The 19,519-nt window shown below is 50.3% G+C and overlaps 1 protein-coding gene across 2 annotated transcripts in view; it reads left to right on the forward strand.

The window, feature by feature from the left end:
* VASH2 (vasohibin 2) overlaps positions 1-19,519 on the forward strand; it is a 40,271-nt gene that overhangs the window by 7,654 nt on the left and 13,098 nt on the right. The window contains exons 2-6 of one of the 2 annotated variants that reach the window (XM_019428701.2): positions 1,314-1,402; positions 6,495-6,551; positions 7,112-7,186; positions 14,051-14,432; positions 15,855-15,970. In XM_019428701.2, coding sequence (XP_019284246.1) covers positions 1,314-1,402; positions 6,495-6,551; positions 7,112-7,186; positions 14,051-14,432; positions 15,855-15,970 — 719 coding nt within the window. The remainder of the gene's footprint in view (positions 1-1,313; positions 1,403-6,494; positions 6,552-7,111; positions 7,187-14,050; positions 14,433-15,854; positions 15,971-19,519) is intronic. The other variant, XM_019428719.2, reaches the window with a different exon arrangement.

Below are 19,519 nucleotides of genomic sequence, written 5' to 3' on the forward strand. Positions count from 1 at the left end.
GAATGCCAAGTAGCGTTTTAAGTCAATGAAGCCAAAGGTGTGGACGGTGGAGAAGTATGGCAGAGCCCCCTCCACTCGCACCTGCCGCAGGCCCAGGGGCGGCATCCCTGTGGGGTCTGAGCCTGGAGCACCGCGCCGGGGGAGGGGGCGGGGTGGGAACACCCTTCAGCGGGGTCTGGCTCTGGTGCCTGGCCAGGCTGCCCGGCGCTGTCCCCAAGAAGTTTCTCCACCGGCGGCTCCACCTTCCATCAGCTAAGCACTAAATCCCCAGGGCCTCCCTTTTCCTGTTTTCTTGAGGATGAACTAATCCGCCCTGGGGCCCCTTCTGCTCCTCCCTAAGTGGCTTACGCCTGGAGGAGTCTCCTCTTTCCCTCCTGGCGGTGGCACTGCTCACCGGAGCCTGAGGCCAAGCTTAAGAGCCTAAGAAATGGGGAATAAAGCACGCACTGCATCATCCCTTGCCTCCCAGGAGTGGCTGGATTGGAAGCCCCTGCCCTTTCTTGTTCTGGGCCTCGTTGGCAGGGCTGCTCAGAGCCGCCTGGTGTCTCAGAGCTGGTGTCTTAGCTCTAAATTCCTGTAAAGAGTCACTTACCTCTCCCTTTCCTGTCCTTGCGTGCTGTTGCTCCTTTCTCCTCCCAACAGAGCTTAGAACTGTGTGCCCTCGGTTGTAGACACTGGTGAGTGTTGACCAAGACTAGGAAAGGGAGACTGGCAGCTGTCAGGGGTGAAAGGGTAAGGTGGCTTACGGGTCACAGGGACTGCACTGAACTGGGAAGAGTCAGGGCATGAGGGGAATCTTTACTAATCCACGTGGGCCAGACTCAGAAGGGCTGCGATGGGCGTGGTGTTGAGGAGAAATGGCGCGTCGGAGCGCCATGTTGCATTTTTTCAGGGTACCATTCATCTTGTGTTCAGTGGTCCCCTTGAGCATAATGGGTCATACCAGCCATGCAGGAAAACATGCAGTCCCTGCAGTAAAACTCTGAGGGTTAACGGAGCACTTCTGTGAACATCCTGGGCCAGGCTCAGTGGGGGACACTATAGGACATAGTCCTTGGCTTCAAGGAGACACTGAGGCTTCCGTGGGAAAGCAGGCTGAGGGCCCTAGAGAGCCACAGTGACCCAGGGCAGGTGTGTATGGAGGGAACATACAAGGAAAACTTCGGCAAAGGACCGGCTGGTCTGGGGGGCCCTGTGCAGGTGGCCATCTGCTGTCAGGAGCAGCTCTCTGGTGCCTTCAGTCCTGTGCCTGCCCTCAGAAATTGGGCCCCAGAGCATCTCCTTGATAAAAAGTTCTCTCTACTTCTTTGCAGCCTTCAGTGCCCCAGGTTCCAAACTACAGGCTGTCGATGACCATCCCAGACTGGCTCCAGGCAATCCAGAACTACATGAAGACACTACAGTATCCTTCCAACCAGGGACTGGGCAGACCCGGCCAGGGAACGGGCATGGTGAGCTCCAGTCTGGTGGCGGGTCTGTCCCCAGTCGGTCAGCACATGCTCTCTAAGATTGGTGAGGCCGGGCACGAAGGGATGTCCCAGCGTGAGTGTCTAGAAAGCACCATAATAGAGGGTGTAATTGCAGTGGTCAGACCCTTCCCCCTTTAGGCAGGTGCGGGCCAGGACAGCAAGGTGCAGTGAGGCAGCGGTGGCCCCCTGGATCCCCTCTTCTTTCCTTCCCCTCCTGTCTCACCACCTCCCCTCCTCGGTCATCTTTGTTTCCTTCCTTCTGTCTTCCTCTACTGTCTGTCTTCCTCCCTCTTCCCTCCTGGCCTTCTTTCTGCTCTTTTGCTTTCCTTTTCACTTTTTTGTCTTCATCTTGACCACTCATAATCTGGAAGAGGCCCACTTGGCACTGCCTTTGGCAGACTGGTGGCCTTGCCTCCTTCTACAGGAATACGTGGGGCTCTGGGATGAGGGTGAGTTTGAAAAGGTGCCGAGGAGCCCAGTGGGTCCAGGCTGGATTCAGACCAGCCGGACTTGGGTCCTTCTCTCCGCCAGTGTGCTCGGGTTGTTCGTAACCAAGATTAGATCCGTCCTGTGCGCCGTACCAGCAGCATCGTAAGAACAAGGGGGCAGAGGTGGGTGGGCCACTGGCTCCTGCTGATGTTTTTTCAGGGACAGGAATCAGATGGGAGCTGGCTGACAGAGTTGTCTGTGGGAGGGACACACCGTTTGCTCGAGTCAGTGAGCATCTCAGAGCTAAACCGGCCTCAGACCCCTTAGCCCCTAGCACATTGTCCAGGAGGTCAATTCTTTGATGACCTCTGTCCTTCCTCCCTAGAGCCAGAATTCATCAGAAAAGATTTCATTGGGACACTGCACACGTGTTCCACGTGCCTCGGAAGAGGCCCTTCCTCTCTGGGCTATCGGCAAGAATCGGGGCTGTGGGTTTTTGTGTCTTCTCTGAAGGGAAGAACATACCAGAGGGGAGTAACACCGATTGCTGCTCATTTGGGCAGGCAGATTACTTCATTAGCTTCTCGGGTCCTGTGTCACAGATGAGGAACTCCCCTGCATGACATCTTCCCGGTGGAATCCTGAAGCAATAGGAGAAGGGGACGTGGACACCCCTGAGCAGGCTATCTGGTATTGGTGCTGATCCCCAAACTGGGGCCCCTGGGGAGCTCCATGTGGTCCAGAGCATAAACCCCTACCAGAGTAGACCTGGACCCAAAGAGCTAAGCCTTCCTGGAGGTGGCCGGCTCTTCACAGAACATTTCAGAAGGTGACAAATTAGAACGGCTCCCCATTTCTTTCTTTCTTTTTTTTTTTAAAGTTTATTTTTGAGAGGGGGAGTGGGTTGGGGATCCAGAGCACAGAGGATCTCTGTGCTGACAGCAGAGAGCCCAATACAGGGCTCAGACTCATGAACCGTGAGACTCTGACCTGAGCCGAAGTCAGACGCTTAACCCAGTCAGCCATGCAGGGGCCCCTGGCTCCCCACTTCTATCTAGGAAGCCGTCTTCACAAGGATCATCCAGCCAGAGATGAAAGAGAATGATCCCGGCTGGGAATGCCCTGACAGGGGCAAATTTGCATGTGCCTTACATATCGTAGGCTCTGTCTCCCTGTAAGCCCTGCAGCACATTCTCAGCCACGTTTTCACTGTTGCCTTGAAAGATCTGCTTTTTCATTCTCTTCTCTGACCCGTGATGCTGGTCACTGACCTGATCGCTGACTGCAGAGAGGGTGGGAAGAGGGAGAGCACCCAACAAGCTGCCGGGATCCTGCGCTCCAGGTCACCTGGCCCTTGGAGCCACCACACAAAGAAGGCAGAGTGTGGCCTCTGTGGTTTCTCTTCTGACCACACTTTCACAGGCAGATCTCGAAGACCTTTGCGGTTTCGGTTCCAGACCACTGCAAAAGAGCGAATGTGGCAGTAAAGCGAATCAAGTGAAGTTTTTGTTTCCCCAGTGCATATAAAACTTATGTTTACACCACCCTATAGTCAGTATATTACGTGTGCAGTAACCTGTCTAAAATAACAATCTACATACCTTAATTAAAAAGTTTTAGGGGCTCCTGGGTGGCTCAGTCGGTTAAGTGTCTGACTCTTGATTTCGGCTCAGGTCCATGATCTCATGGTTCCTGAGTTCAAGCCCTGCATCGTGCTGTGTGCTGACAGTGCAGAATCAGCTTGGGATTCTCTCTCTCTCTCTCTCTCTCTCTCTCTCTCTCTCTCTTTCTGTTTCTCCCCTGATTGTGCTCTCTCTCTCTCTCGGAATAAATAAACTTTAAAGAAATAAAATAAAAAGCCTTTCTTGTTAAGAAATACTGACCATCATCTGAGCTTTCAGTTGAGGCATAATCACTGATTGATTACAGGTCACCATAACAAAATATAATCATAATGAAAAAGTTTGAAATGCTGTGAAAATTACCGAGGTGTAACACAAAGACACAAAGTGAGCAAATGCTGTTGGAAAAATGGTGCCAACAGACTTGCCTGACGCAGGGTTGCCACAAGCCCTCAGTCTGTAAAAAAACAAAAACAAAAACAAAACCCCATCATTTCTATGAAGGGCAGTACAGCAAAGGACAATACAATGCTTGTATTTAGTTCCTTGGGACTTCTTACTGCTTTGTCCTGGACACAGGAACACATGATTGGGCACCAGGCCAGCCCTGACTATAGATGGGCTCATTTGGGGATAGGAGAGGACAGATTCTGACAGCTTCAGAATGCTAGCCATAAGTGGATCTTGCATGGGGTTCTGGAAAGACAGGTGCCCCCTAAGCTCTTTGCATGGGGAGAGACCTTGTGAGGATCAGCTCAGGCTCAGTAAGTCTCTCCCTCTGAAGGTGATGTTTACAAGAGGCTCTCTTCTCCAGCTCACTTTCTGGAGCTCATAGCTGTAAGGAACTGAGCAAGGAAGGCCAGGCAATTTTTTATTATTTTATTATGGATTTGTCTCACTTTACATGCTAGATGTATAGATTAGATCTATGAAAAGGAAGAAAGCTAGGCATATAAATAGATTTTTTTACTCACTGAATTCTACTTTAACTACACCCGGAATCTCACTATTTAAAAAAATTTTTTTATGTTTATTTATTTTTGAGAGAGAGAGAGAGAGAGAGAATGCACAAGCTTGTGCACGTGGGGGAGGGGCAGAGAGAGAAGGAGACAGAGGATCCAAAACAGGCTCTGCACTGATGGCAGAGAGCCTGATGGGGGGCTCAAACTCCCGAACCCGTGAGATCATGACCTGAGCTGAAGTTGGGAGCTTAGCCCCTCGTTTTTCTCTTTTACCTCTAAGGGTTTTTATATTGCAGTTTTCAATAGCTGGGCAAGCCTGTACTGTTATTGGCCGTTCTTATGGCTCATGCTGATAATTTCCAGCTTGGTGAGCTTGTTAAAATCATCTTTCTGGCTCTCACCCTGGAACCTCCAACAGAACAGTCCCAGACAGGGTGACTTGGAAATGACATCTAGGGTTAAGATCGTAGCCTGGGGGTGCCTGGGTGGCTCAGTCAGGTTAATCAGGTCATGATCTCACAGTTCATGAGTTCAAGCCCCACATCAGGCTCTGTACTGACAGCTCAGAGCCTGGAGCCTGCTTCAGATTCTGTGTCTCCCTCTCTCTCTCTGCCCCTCCCCTGCTCTCACTCTGTCTCTCTCTGCCTCAAAAGTAAACATTTAAAAAAATAAATAAATAAAACTGTTAGCCTGAAATTGGAATCTCCAGAGATGGATCCCAGAATCTGCCTATAATGAGCTCCTCCTCCCCCTTCCCCCTGCCTGGTAGTTCTTACGTATGCTTGTGTCTGAATGGTCAGGCATGCCTGTGCTGGGAGGGGAATCCTCACCCTCCTCAGAGAGGGTGTGCAGGGCATTTAGGTGCTTGGTGCCACCTTCTGCCACTGCCTGTACCACTGTAGGGTCACACATCTGATCTCATGCACGCTGCCAGGGTTACAAGTTCATGGTTTGTTAGCATCTTCCCAACGTGCACTTTTTCTATAGGACTTTGTTTGAGACAGGAAAGAGAAATGTGTAAAGCAACTTTTCTTCAGGCTCTGAAGAAAATCAAGATCCAGTGTCAGAGAGCATGACATCAAGGAATCTTTGGTCTCCTTCAGAATGACCTGGTGCAGGCTTGCCGGTCCCTGACACTTTCTGGGCAAGCAGCTAAATCCCAAGTTGTGGGTAATGGTGTCATCTTCTCAGGCTTCATAATCATTGTCTAGTATCAGTCCAGTGAAATTAAAGTGAGGTCTCCACAGTAAGCTTTGCTGCATAGACAGTGCGCTATTGAGAAACCCTACCACCCACCCACCCTTCTATCCATCATCCTTCCATTCCATCCATCCATCTGTCCATCCAGCCACCCACCTACCTATCCATCCATCCATCCATCCATCCATCCATCCACTCCTTCTATCCATCCATCCATCTCTATTATCTGTCCATCCATCCACCCTTCCAATCAGTCACCCTTCCATTCTATTCATTCTTTCCATCTATCCATCCATCCTTCCACCCACCCACCTTTCCATTTCATCAATTCGACCCTTCCTTCCTTCCATTCATCCATCCACCCTTCCACCAATCTGCCCATTTTTCTATCTGTCTGTCTACCCATGTATTCATTTATTCCTCATGCATTTAATAATATTTGCTAACTGGAATATGTTGGGCTTGTGCCAGGCATTACGGGTAATATAAAGATAATAAATAAATGATCCCAACTCTCAGAGTTTGTAGTCTAGTAGGTGAACTAAGACATGTATTCCCCTAAACAGAATACAGAGCAGATTGAAATAGCTATTATAAAGACCCAAGCTGTTTGGGGGCTTGAGTCAGAAACTGGATTTTCAGAGCAGGACATTGAGGAGTAAGAGGCTCTTGGCTACCTTCTGGCTACTGAACACTTTCTGGAAAGCCCCTTACTTCTTTATCCTTTTGAGAAATCAATGTACAGCTTCCTCTGCTGGATTACTGGGGCCTTTGGAGTTTTCTGTCACTTTCCCTTTACATACTTCACACAGATACAATCATACAGGGACCCAGTTCTTTGAAATTAGGAAAATGAGACCGCTGAGTGGGTAAGTGGTGCATGATCTGTGGGCCAGGTGACGTCTCTCCTACTTGAAAGCTGCCCACTCCCTCTCTCACTCTTTATCCCTGTATCCCAGTGCTCAAATATCCAGTCTGTAAGGGACTGGGATTGGGGGGGTGCCCTGGGGCCAGGTTGGAGGTGGGGCTAGGGCTTGGGCCACTCTGACAGCTAAGCTCCATGGTGGAGACTAACTCTTCCAGGGGTGGGGGAGGCGTGTGAAATTAGTTTTATGTGGTCTCCTTTACTTTCTCTTTGTAAAGCCCCTTGTCCTGTGTAATGCCCCTTGCCCTCCCCTTGGGAGGATGCTGGGGAATATAGGCACTAACCTCCAGGAACTAACTCTTGGAGAGAGCAGTGGAGAATTTAAGAATTTAGTTCTGCCAGTGCAGATGTGCTTTGGTTCCATCCTCCACGCCGAGCTCTCCCCTTTTCTCTGCAATCCTGCATGGCACCTAATGTGGAGACAGGCACGCTGACGGATTGACAGACGGACTGACTGCATGATGAAACAAGTCCTGAGATGCTTTGTTGTGTTCTACCCTACAGGTTAATGGAAACAGCAAAAGAAATGACTCGGGAGTCCTTGCCTATCAAATGCCTTGAAGCTGTCATCCTGGGCATGTATCCTTTGAGTTATGTTTGCTTAAGTTTACTCCATAGATGGTGGCCTCAGAGTGAGGCCGATTGTGCCTTCATTGTCTTAGATTTGCAGAGATGATGCCCATTGTCTCCTTGGGGGAAACTGGCAAGCTCCCCTGGTGCCTCTCTTTAACTTTCACCTTCTGGAGTTGAACCAGATCAGAGCTTGATGGGACCATTGTCTATGTAACCTGTTAGCTGAAGCCAGTACCACTAGCTCAGGCCACATCCGCTGGGCACAAGGAGAATTCCAACTTAGAGGGACTAGAGAGAGAGTGTGTATCATTATCTTTTGATTCATCTGGCTTTATAACAGGATAGACACTCAGGAGAAATAGGATTATCCAAATGCATCTCTGGGGAAGATTCTAAGAGTAGACTGTGGAGGAGACCAAGCAATGGCGTAGAGTCCTGACTCCGCAGAACATAGAGCTGAAACAAGGGTCTGGTCTCTCCCATACGTTCTGTTCCATTTTCCACAGACTCCTGGCCCAGCCTAAGGGGAAGATGGTCCAGAAAAGTTGTGACAGCACTGACTTAGTTAGTGATGATGGCAATAAAACATGATCTGGCACAAGAGCAAAGAAACTTGTGGTCCTTTGGGTTGGACAGCTGGAAGGGGGCAATAACCAAGGAAATGCAAAAAGACGTGAACTTGGTGGATGGTCCCAGGTAAGACTGGTTAGGTCCTTGAGGGCTGTGCTAAGAAGTGGGAACTTTCTTCAGAAGGCAATGGGAAGTCCACGGGAAAGATCTGGAGCAGAGGCATGACACGCTCAGGCATGTTCTTTAGAGAGGTGGTTCTTAGGGCAGATTGAAAGGCAGACTGAGCTGTTCCCTGAGAGAAATGGTGGTGCTTGAACCATGGTCCTGGCCGTGGGAGCGGGTGTGAGGGGACATCAAGGAGACAGGATGTACAGGATTTAGAGGTCAAATGAGGGCAGGAGTTGACGAGGAAGGAATCAACCAATACAGCTTTCTGGATTCCAGATTGGGTGACAGTCTGTGGAGGATGGGCTGGATGGATGAGGGATACAGAGAGGTGAGAGACTTCTGCCCAGGAACCATAAAGGTGGAGGAAGGAGTTGGGGAGTCATTGGCACCACTTGTGGGCTGGGTAGCTGTAAGAGTTCGAGGAGACAGAGGCAATGAGCCCACATTGCCGGCTTGGAAAATTGGGTGATCGGATAAGTGTGCTGCAGCCCAAGGGAAGGATGTGATGGGGAGAGGCGGATTCAGGGGGAGATGAGCTCGGATTTGAATATGTCCCATCTGAGACACCTGTAGGTTGTTGAGGGAGGGGGTGTTTAGAGTGTGGCGCTCAGGACCCGGGTCTGCGCCGGAAATAGAAATTTGGGAGCTGTAAGTATTTAGGGGGTGGTAGCTGCTGTTCAAGCAGTAAGAAGAGAAAAAGATCAAGGATGGATTCTCACTACTTTTTGCTTTGGTTGGACACGGTGAGCCTGTGATAGAAAAGTTAGAGAGGTAGAAGGAAAACCAGGAGAGAAGAAGATTCCAAAGTCAGCAGAAGGACAGGTGACTCCAAATCGGACTGGGGACAATAGGACAGGTGCAGTCTGTTGGTTTGGTCCCCTGGATGTTTTCTAAAATATTTTTTAATGTTTATTTATTTTTGAGAGAGAAAGAGGGGGAGCGCAAGCTGGAGAAGGCCAAAGAGAGAGAGGGAGACAGGGGATCTGAAGCAGGTTCTGTGCTGAGAGCAGAGAACCCGGTACGGGGCTTGAACCCATGTACTGTGAAATCATGACTTGAGCCGAAGTCAGACGCTTAAGCGACTGAGCCACCCAGGCGCCCCGGTCTGCTGGACATTTTCACGGGAAAGGCAGTTTCTGGCCGTCTGCAGCCTGCAGAACACTGGCCAGGCCTCGTCTGAAGTACGATTGTCCACAGGTGCCCAGGCTGACATTTGAAAAATGGAAACTTGAGCCGTATTGAGGCCCTGCCCCACTCTCTTGTCCTACCTCCATCCTGCTCCTCACAAAGGAGATGAAACGTGTGCTGGGGAGCCCAGCAGGAGGGCAGAACAGGGTGGGGACAGCAGATGGCCCAGGGCCCTTTTGTGGCAGGAGTCAGCCACAGCTGTTGGGCACAGCCCCCTGCAAGTTTAATGGGGGTGAACAGTTGTTGGGGATTTGCCGGAGGGATCAGTGAGGGAGAGCACAAGCACGGGCCCTTCCCTAGGTGGCCCAGCTACCCTCAGACTCTGCTGACGGATGTCCGGGTGTACCTGGACAGAGGTCACCTTGCTTTACATAGTAGCCGTGTCCCTGCGCAAATTGTATAAACCCAAACACGATTTTGGCTTACTGGGATTACTTAAATCTTTAGGGACTGTGAGGGATACACCTGTGACCGGCGTCTGGGCCAGCCCAAATGAGGGGACAGTGGCTCTTGGTTTTCCCTCGTTCTTACTGGTGTGACGTTTTAGAAAAAGGCAGAGGAGGTGGGAAGGGTGCAGAAACATGGCTCATGCTGCTGAACTCAGGGAAATTTGACTCTTGGACACAGACGAGAAACCCAGACCTGAATTCTAAAAGTTACAGCATCTTTGTCTTTTCCCTTTGCTCTTTGTCAGCACCCCTGTGGCCCACTTTTCTCCCAAGCACAGTGAAGGACATGGCTTGAGTCAGATGTCCGTGTCTCCCACAGGCCCCTCTGCAGGTCCTGGGAGGCAAATGGCACTTCAGCAACTTTGAAACAAGTCAGCTTGGCTGCTGCTTAGAGCCCTGTGTCCCCTGTCTTGTCCTGCCTTGTTTCCTCTCGTCTGACGTGAGGCCACTGTTCAGGATTCGTTCATGGAGAGCCCCTTCTTTCAATCTTGCCTCAGTGCGTGCTCACACTCTCACATGCCTGCCGGAGAGATAGACCTTTGGTTCCAAGTTATCTTCTAATTCCGGCACCAATTTCGGGGGCCTTGCTGACCCTGAAGGGGTTAATCATGGTACCAAAGTTCTGTGCCGGATTCAAGTGGCAGGTGTGTTCTTAGAGGCGGGGTAGGCACATGCCCAGCCGGCTAGATTCCGGGTGGATCTTCCAGGAGCTTGGGCACTGCTGTCTCCCTCTTCCCTAGAAAAGCCCAGACCATTCCTTGCCCTCATCCTTGTCCCCTCCTTCTCTGAGCCCAGGTCCTCTAGGTCCCAAGGCTTTCCTGATTGCCATCAAGATGGAACAAATCCTTGAGACCGGTCTTTCCTGCACCCTCCTCACTCCCTCTTCTCCACGTGGCCGACTCTACTTGTCCCACGAGACTAACTTTGGCATGGTCACCGCATGACCTCTTCTCTGCTCTCCCCGCGCGCTGGGCTTACCTCTCTGACAGTACACATCACACTGGGGTGGTTCCTTTCCATTTTATCGAGATCCCATTGATGTACAGCACTGTGTAAGCTTAAGGGGAACAGCATAATGGCTTGACATACGTATATAGTGAGTGTGGGGGTTTTTAACTGTAGTAAAATATTCATAACACAAATCTACCATTGTAACTGTTTCTAAGTGCACAGTTCAGTGGCATTGAGGACATTCATGCTTTTGTTCAACCGTCAGCACCCTCTGTGTCCAGAACTTCATCTTCTCCAACTGAAACGCCCATTGAACACTAACTCCCCATTTTCTCCCCTCTCCCCTGCCAACCAGCGTTCTACTTCTGTCTCTCTGAATTTGATTACTCCAGATACCTCGTAAAGTTTAATTGTACAGTATTTGTCCTTTTGTGGCTGGCTTATTTCACTTAACACAATGTCCCCAAGGTTCATCCATGGAGCATGTGTCAGAATTTCCTAACTTTTTAAAAAGTTTATTTATTTATTTATTTATTTATTTATTTATTTATTTATTTATCTATCTATCTAGAGAGAAAGAGAGAGAGTGCAAGAGAGGGGCAGAGAGAGGAGAGAGAATCTCAAGCAGGCTCTGCACTGTTAGCACAGTGAGTGACACAGGACTCAAACTCACGAACTTTGAGATCATGACCTGAGCCAAAATCAAGAGTCGGATCCTTAACTGACTGAGCCACCCAGGTGCCCCAGAATTTCCTAACTTTTTAAGGCTGAATATTCCATTGTATGTATTCTCCACATTTCCTGGATCCGTTCACCCGCAGACCCTTGGGTTGCTTCCTCCTTGGAGCTGTTGTGAACAAAGCTGCTATGAACATGGGTGTGCAACTATCGGGTTCGAGTCCCTGCTTTTAGTTCTTTGGGGTACATACCCAGAAGTGGAATTGCTGCATCCTATGGCAATGGTATGTTTCATTTTTTTGAGGAACTGCTGTACTGATCATATTGTGTCCACTTTGAGTCTGTCTCCCCGAGAGACTTCCAGAGAAGGGTTGGATTCTTCATCTTCGGCTCCACAGCCCCACCTGTGGGCTGTCTGGCACAGGAGATGTGCACCCAGTAAGTGCTTGTTATACTGACTAAAACAACTAAGGAATGCCCTTATTCCAGCCCCAGAGAGCTCGTCCCAGAAAACAAGCAAGAATTGATGTAAGAGGGCTCAGAAGGATATGATTTCACTCCCTTCCTGCCGGTTAACGTCACATGGGGAAGTGAAAACAGGTAACCATTTTTATAGAGAGGAGCCATCTGTGCCTAAATTGAGGCTGAGGACGAGGCTGACCTCAGGGCTGCGGGCTGGCTTCTATTAGTTCCTGTCTTTCAAGGGAACCTGCGTTGGCCCCCACTGACGCAGTCTTTTGAAGTGTAAGGAATGTATGTTCACAATGGAGGTTTATCCATTCAACAAGCATTAAGCAAGCACCTCCGTGTGCCAGGCCTGCGTTATGCCCCGGGGAACACCAGCATGTGAAACAGAACTCCTTGCAAGAGGCAAACAAATAAACAATTACAATAGTGGGTGATTAAGCACCGGCTACTACAGGGGTTCTTGAGTGGGAGCGGGGGTGGTACTTAACCCACACAGAGGAAGGTCAGAGAAGGGAGAGGAAGGGGGAGGGGATAGCAGTGAGGCTGTTCCCGTTGAGGTGCAGCCTGTGGAAAGAGGATAGGGCCCACAGCATCCTTATCACTCACGATTCCTAGGAGTTCCCAAAGGAATTGAGTCCCCTGCCCTAGAAGGCTGATGTGCAGTGAAGCCATAAGACAAGTTATACCGCAGTTGGGGGCGTCATGCAGTACGAAGAGTGTTTAGTGGCATTTTGTTGAAAGTTTCGTAGGTCGCTTTGGTCTCATAGCTTTGTGCTGTAAAGGCCATTTAAAAGTCATTTAGGAGTTTCAGTTACATTTGACTTCACATTATGAGGGATTATACGTGCTGAGGGCACAGGTGTGGATGCTTTGGGGTCCCAGCGTATCCTTCAAAAAGTCACGGGTCACCCTTGGGTCTGTGTGCTAGTCCTGGGTGTGGCGGAAAGGAGATTGCACAAAGGAATAATGAGCAGGGGCTGAACCGTGGCAGGACTTTTGTAAGGGATTTGGGCTAAGTCTGGGGAAGATGAGAGACGCTGAAAACTTAAGCAGAAGAGCTGACGTGTACCAAATTTTGGCTTGAATAGACCACTCTGGCCTTTGTGTGGAAAGCACGTTGGTGGGGGGGGGCAAGAAACGGTGAAGAGAAATGCTCAGAGAGTGGAAGACCGTCTCTACTAACTGAGCACTTATCATGCCCTGGCCACCATGTTCAACACCTGGATGATTATTTACCATAGAAACACTCTGGAGTCACCGAATGTTTTCAGCAGAAAAGTGACGCCAGTGAGTTTTCCGCATCACTCTCCAGAAAACCCAGTCATGGCCAGGGCTATCCTGGGACTTTGAGATGGGCTCGTGGATGTGGCACTTCTTGCCCCTGGCTCCAGCGTGTGGAGGCACGGGGGGTAGATACTTGGAGCTGCGCTCTGTGGGGGTTACTGGTCCCAAACTGAGGCAGCGGTAAGAGGCTGAGTTAGTCCATCCAAATGGGCTGATAAGTGGAGAAAGCCAAGCTGTGATCCCAAGCGCGTTGGGGATGAGGGGAGTCTGTGGTTTGTGTGCTGGAGGCAGCTTTCTGTGTGGTATCCAAGGCTGTCGACATGGGTGTGCCGGGGCCCGTGAGAGGAGCAGATGAGGTGCAGGTATGAGCTGTTCTGACACCTTGCCATCCAGCTAATCAACCAGTCTGTTTCTTTTATGTCCGCATTGCCTTGCCTTGATTCTGGTTTTCATTTCTTCTCTGGAGCATTGCAGAGGCTTTCGGTTCCTGGTCTGTCCCACACGCTCCAGCCAGAATTAATGTCCAAGAACATCATTCTGATTACATTAAAAAAGCCTTTAATACTCATCATGCCCTGTAGAAGACTGAGGGAAAGGGAGAGATCATTGTTTCATTTTGCATTTATTTAGTTGCTAAAGTAGAGGGCAAGTTTTTCTCTTTGTCCCATATTAACTTGGCTCTGATATGCACTGTATACTAGGTACTCAAAGATATCAAGTGAATCCTTTCTAAAAGGATCAGTCTCGGGGCGCCTGGGTGACTTAGTCGGTTGAGCGGCCGACTTCGGCTCAGGTCATGATCTCGCGGTCCGTGAGTTTGAGCCCCGTGTCCGGCTCTGTGCTGACAGCTCAGAGCCTGGAGCCTGCTTTGGATTCTGTGTCTCCCTCTCTCTCTGACCCTCCCCCGTTCATGCTCTGTCTCTCTCTGTCTCAGAAATAAATAAATGTTAAAAAAATTTTAAAAAAAAGGATTAGTCTGGAAAGGTAAGGTGTGGGCCCACTCGGAGGCAGAGGGATGGACACTTTGCCCGTATGGGCCACTTCCATTACTGGGAGTCCAAGCTCTGTGAATTTTCAAGGTCTCCTTTCTCTTCCTTGACTCAGATGGTCTAAGATACTTAACCAATGGACAGCCTTCCATCGAGCGATTCCCCATCAGCTTTAAAACCTACTTCTCAGGAAACTACTTTCACCATGTTGTGCTGGGGATTTATTGCAATGGCCGCTATGGCTCACTGGGCATGAGCCGAAGGGCTGAGCTGATGGACAAGCCGTTGACCTTTCGGACTTTGAGTGACCTCATCTTTGACTTTGAAGACTCCTATAAGAAGTACCTGCACACAGTCAAGAAGGTCAAGATTGGGCTGTATGTCCCCCATGAGCCTCATAGCTTTCAGCCCATTGAGTGGAAGCAGCTGGTCCTCAATGTCTCAAAGATGTTGAGGGCTGACATAAGGAAGGAGCTGGAGAAATATGCCAGGGACATGAGAATGAAGGTAGGTGCTGGGAAGACAAATGAGCAATGCAAAAGAGTTCTATCCCTGTCTTCTGTCTCTTCCTCTTGCCTCATGCCCCGTGTTTTTGGGACGGTCAAAATCTCCTTGAGGTTGTCTTACTTAGTAGCCACCCTATTAAAACAAAAAATCGAAATCATTCGCTATTTGACACGGATAATTAAAGTTTCTCTTTGCATATGCTACTTCAAACACTGGAGCTAAAGTTGATTTAGATGTTATAATTACAGCAGTGTCTTGGCCTACAATTCCTTCTATGCAATCAAATCTAAAATGTTAGCCATTTATTTTTATTTTTTTAATGTTTGTTTATTTTGGGAGACAGAGAGACAGAGTGGGGGCAGGGGCGGGTAGAGAGAGAGGGAGACACAGAATCCGAAGCAGGCTCCAGGCTCCGAGCTGTCAGCACAGAGCCCGATGTGGGGCTCGAACCCACGAACCTTGGGATCATGACCTGGGCCGAAGTCGGACGCTTATCCGACTGAGCCACCCCGTCGCCCCAAATGTTAGCCATTTTAGATGAAGGTTATAGTTTTGTTGTGTTCTGTCTTTATTATAACAGGGTGATCAATCATCCCAGTTTGTCTGAAACTGAGAGGTTTCCCAGGACGTGAAATTTTTAGTACTTAAAACCAGAAGGGCCTGTGCACAGCAGGATGAGTGGGTCAGCTGGTTTATCATCTCTTGCAGAGTTGCATTATATCTCTGCTTTCTAAGTTGCAACGCGTTTTGGCATAAAATCCTGACCCAGTGTCACAATAGGAAAGAAGCATGTACTGTGCTGGCTTTATATAAACTACACTCGTAAAGCCTTCTTGCTTCTGCCGTGTCACTTCCATGGTGACACGATGCCTGCTTGTCCCTGTCCCTCCAGGGCTTGTGGAGTCACTGAGAGAAAGCCTGTGCCTACACTGAGGACCACAGGGGAAAAGAGACTATGCTAACCTCAGACTTAGTTCTGTTTAGCTCTTGGGGACCTGTCATTTTCACTCTGAGGGACCTGGAAACGAGATTCTTGATAAATTGAAACCACTCTGTGCATGTGTGTGGGGTGGGAGAGTCAGAGGAAAAACAAGCTGGTTTCTGGAACGATGTAGATGGGACTTGGCTTTCACAAGACAACACCCAGCACCCAGATGCAGCCTCAGGGGAGCTGAGGCCTTGGGCTCTGCTTCTCTGCTGTGGAAAAGGGGGCACGGCATAATCATTTCAGCCCCTGGGAAGTGGTACCTTTGCTCCTTGCCAGTGTAGACTGAGAGAGGAGCATCTGTCAGACCTCCTGTTTGGAAGGCCTTCCAGCTTCAGTGCCTTCTAAGCCACGGGATCTTGGTGGGCTGAGGGCAGGAAGACATGAGGGCGGGGTCCTTCAGGAGCCCATGTGGTAACTCCTTACATCTCCTTCAGATCCTGAAACCTGCAAGTGCCCATTCTCCAACCCAAGTGAGAAGTCGGGGGAAATCCCTGTCCCCCAGAAGGAGACAGGCAAGCCCCCCGAGACGGCTCGGCAGGAGAGACAAGTCGTGAGTAGTATTTCCTCTTTCCCGAAAGCCCAACACACACATCCGTGGGGTTGTCCTAGCCCACGGGGACGAAGCTGTGTCATGGGCCTTGGCATCTAAAGCTGACCGAGATCTCCAAGAGGACCGCCCCTCACGCAGGGGGCATCCCCTGTAGAGAAGGATCCCCCCTGCCCGTCACTCCCATTGCGCTGACGCCACCACCTGTCAGCTATAGACTCAGAAGAGCCCAGCCCCAGACTGCAAGAGATGAAGGGTAGCCTGAAATCCTGGCACCATGGGAACAGCACTGGCTTTAGAATTAGGAAGTCTGGGTCTGGGGCCAGCTCAGCTCCTTCTGAGCTACGTGATGTTAGGCATGTCATGTAACCTTCCTGGGCTTCAGTTCTCGCAGCCAGAAGAGCAGACCGTTAGAATCGATGAAACCTTCCTAAAACCCCGCAGCCCTCTGGGCCCAGCAGAAGGCGTGATCATGGTTTGGATCACAGCGTCAGAAATACCCACTTCTTCTTTGCTGACTCTAGCTCCCCTGTTTTAGCTCTGAGGCTAGTGATTCCACACCTACTGCTTAGGTCAAAAGGACCCACTTGAGAAGTGACAGATTGGAGAAGCTGAGGAAGCCCAAAGTAACCAGTGATAATCCACTGGCAAATATTTGGGCCATACTTATACAGGGAAAAAATATTACTTTTATTAATACCAGCAGCGTGCTGGGTCACAGGAGGCTCTCGCCGCACCAGGGATGATGTGGGTACAGCGCACAGTGGTCTAGGCTGAGCCCGGGCTCTGCTGCTCATTAGCCTTGTGGCCTGGGGAAGCCCTTCCCGAGGATAAAAATGCTGTCCCTGCCCATCTCACAAGGAGTCATTAGGATCAACTGAGAAGTTGTAATGAGAGCGGTTTATTCGTGGTGAACTGCTTTCACGCAAGCACGTTATTATTGTCACGTCCACGCTGTAGAGTAAGAAGGGAGAGCTGTAGTTTTCACTTTCAGAGGAAGAAAGCCGAACACTGTGCTGTTTTGTAGCTGGTCGGTGATGGGACTGGGGCTGGAACCCAGGTCGGCCCTGGGACGGTGGCAGAACAGGGAGTGTTGGTTCTGCTTTTGGAAGAACAGGACAGGATGGGGTGTTGTCAGTTTCGAGGAACGTTCCCTATTTGTCCTCATTCCCCATCCCACTGCTGAGCCCAGGGTTCGGCTTCTAAGCCAGAAAGGTGTTGGCTGAAATGATGGGGGTCCTGGCTTTGAAAGGGGAGGGATGATGAGGTGGGTGCGGGTTGGGAGCTCCTGTAACAAGAGAGGTTGGAGAACAGGGGGGCTTCAGCATGGCTTTGTCCTTTTAGGGAGCAGGTTGGCTTCAGATCTTTCACACATGCCTCTGACCCTAATCCTGCCTCTGATGCTAATCACGGCCCTTGACTCTTGACCCTGACCTTAAATTAACCCTAACCCTGTCTCTCCCCACTCTGTGATGTGGTCATCCACCCATTGACGTCCCTGAACAAAGTAGCAGTTGTCTCAGGGGACTATGAATAAGTTAGCCGTTCCCAGAGGGTCCTGTAGCATAGAATTCCAGAAGTAGGAATCTGGTTACTCAAGAAGCAAGGAAGGGGCCCTTTCCTTTGATTTGCTAGCTTTTCTGCCCCTGGAGGGGGCTTCCCTTTGAAGCTCCCAGTATACAGTCCATTGAATAGTCCATAAAACCCTGCTTTGCCCTCTAAAGTCCTGAGCACATGAAGTCCTGAGCACTTGAAACCCTAAGCATTCTATGTCATGGATTGATGCACAGAATGGCAGCTGTGGGTTTTTCAAACGATCCCTGTTGGATCCATTTTGCTTGCACCCACAGGAACTCTGCAGCCCAAGCCATGTTCAGGTTTTAACCTGAAAAAGTTACCATGAGTGTCCAGGAATGGTAAAGCCAGCAAGATATCAGAAACTGGTTGTGGAGACAGTAGTCAGGGTGATGCGCCGGGTGCTGGGCATCTGAGAACAGTGGAGGAAGAAGGTGCATTTGAGTCTGGACTGTGGGATTTGAGGCGCTTCTCAGGCATCCTGGGACAGTGTCCTAGAAGCTGCTGAGAGTGCAGTTCTGGAGTTTGAGGAAGTTGAGGAGTAGAGATAATGACATTAGAGCCGTCTACTGAAAAGTGACCGTTGAAGCGAAAGTTGGATAAGTTGATGAGGAAGGAAGGAAGTGCTGGCAGGCCCTGAGTAGCCCAGAGGAAGAAAAACCAGAACAGGAGATGGGGAAGGAATAGGCAGAGAGGATGGATCTGGAGTGTTAAGGAGCCTGTCTGCACCTGCAGGAGACAGCTGTTAAGGTTGTCGGAGCAAATGAAGGGGGGAGATGAGGAAGAGTTTAAGGTAGATGAGGAGGTAGAAGTTGACAGACTGTACATTAAATGGCTTTTATCCTGCTGGTGAAGGATGTGCGTCATCGGGTGGGAGTGAGCGGGCGGGTGGGTTACCCGTACAGGGTAGGAGGGTAGGAAGGGCTGCACACAGCATGAGGGCCCAGCTGAAGATGGATGGAAGGATCCACACCCTGTCCTCAAACCTGAGCAAGCACAAGGTCCTCAGAGGGCTTGTTAAAACAGGTTGCCAGGCCCCTTCCCCAGTGCTTGTGATTTAGCTGTTGTTCTGGCAGGTTCCCAGGTGAGGCTGATGCCGCGGGTCCAGGACCACTCTTGGAGATCCATGGTTTGATCAATCAGAATGAGGGAAGTGATCGGGGGGTTGACTTTATTTTTTATTTTTATTTTTTACTCTATTATTATTATTATTGTTATTATTATTATGAGAGAGAGAGGGAGAGAGAGTCTTAAGCAGGCTCCCTGTCCAAGGTGGAGCCCAATGCAGGGTTCCATCTCACGACCACGAGATCAAGACCCGAGCCGAAATCAAGAGTCGGATGCTTAACCAACTGAGCCACCCAGGCGCCCCAAGGGGGTTGGTTGACTTTAAAACACAACAGAATGTCAAGATGAAGGTACTGGGTCTGCTGAGGCCCGAGCGTGACTCCAGACCGGCCTGGGCCTCTAGAGATTGAGGTGCTGAGGTGAAACTAGGGGGTGTGTCCCCAGCCTGACCCTCCAGCGTGGGGCTCCACTGAAGACACTCTGGGAGGAGCCCGACTGTTCATCCTCCTAGGGGTCAGATAGAGAAACTGGTTTTCAGTCACCCCCAGGCCATGCCTGTAACCTAATCTCTGGCTACTCTGTCACGCAGCCGAGGCAAGCGACCCCGCCTGCGCCTGCAGAGGACAGCGCTCAGACTGCCGCAGTTGTGAGTGTAAAGCCACCTTGTAGTGTCGGGGCCCCACTCGTCCTCTCCCCTCCTGTCCACCGGAAGCACGGAGCGGGCCTGGGGAGGGGGAGAAAGTCACTAGGGAGAGGGGGGTAGTCATTGGAGGGATCAGGAAGGAAGACCTGCAGGAAGATGGGGATTCAGTTCCTCTCTCTTCCCTCTATGTCCCGAAACTGACCCCAGCCTCAGCAAGACAGGCCCCAGGAGCACAGAGGGGACGGCTCATGGTTCAGTGAAAACAT

The sequence above is a fragment of the Panthera pardus genome, unplaced genomic scaffold, assembly GCF_024362965.1.
Source record: "Panthera pardus isolate Hobbes unplaced genomic scaffold, ASM2436296v1 HiC_scaffold_21, whole genome shotgun sequence".
In the NCBI taxonomy this organism is placed as follows: Eukaryota; Metazoa; Chordata; class Mammalia; order Carnivora; family Felidae; genus Panthera; species Panthera pardus.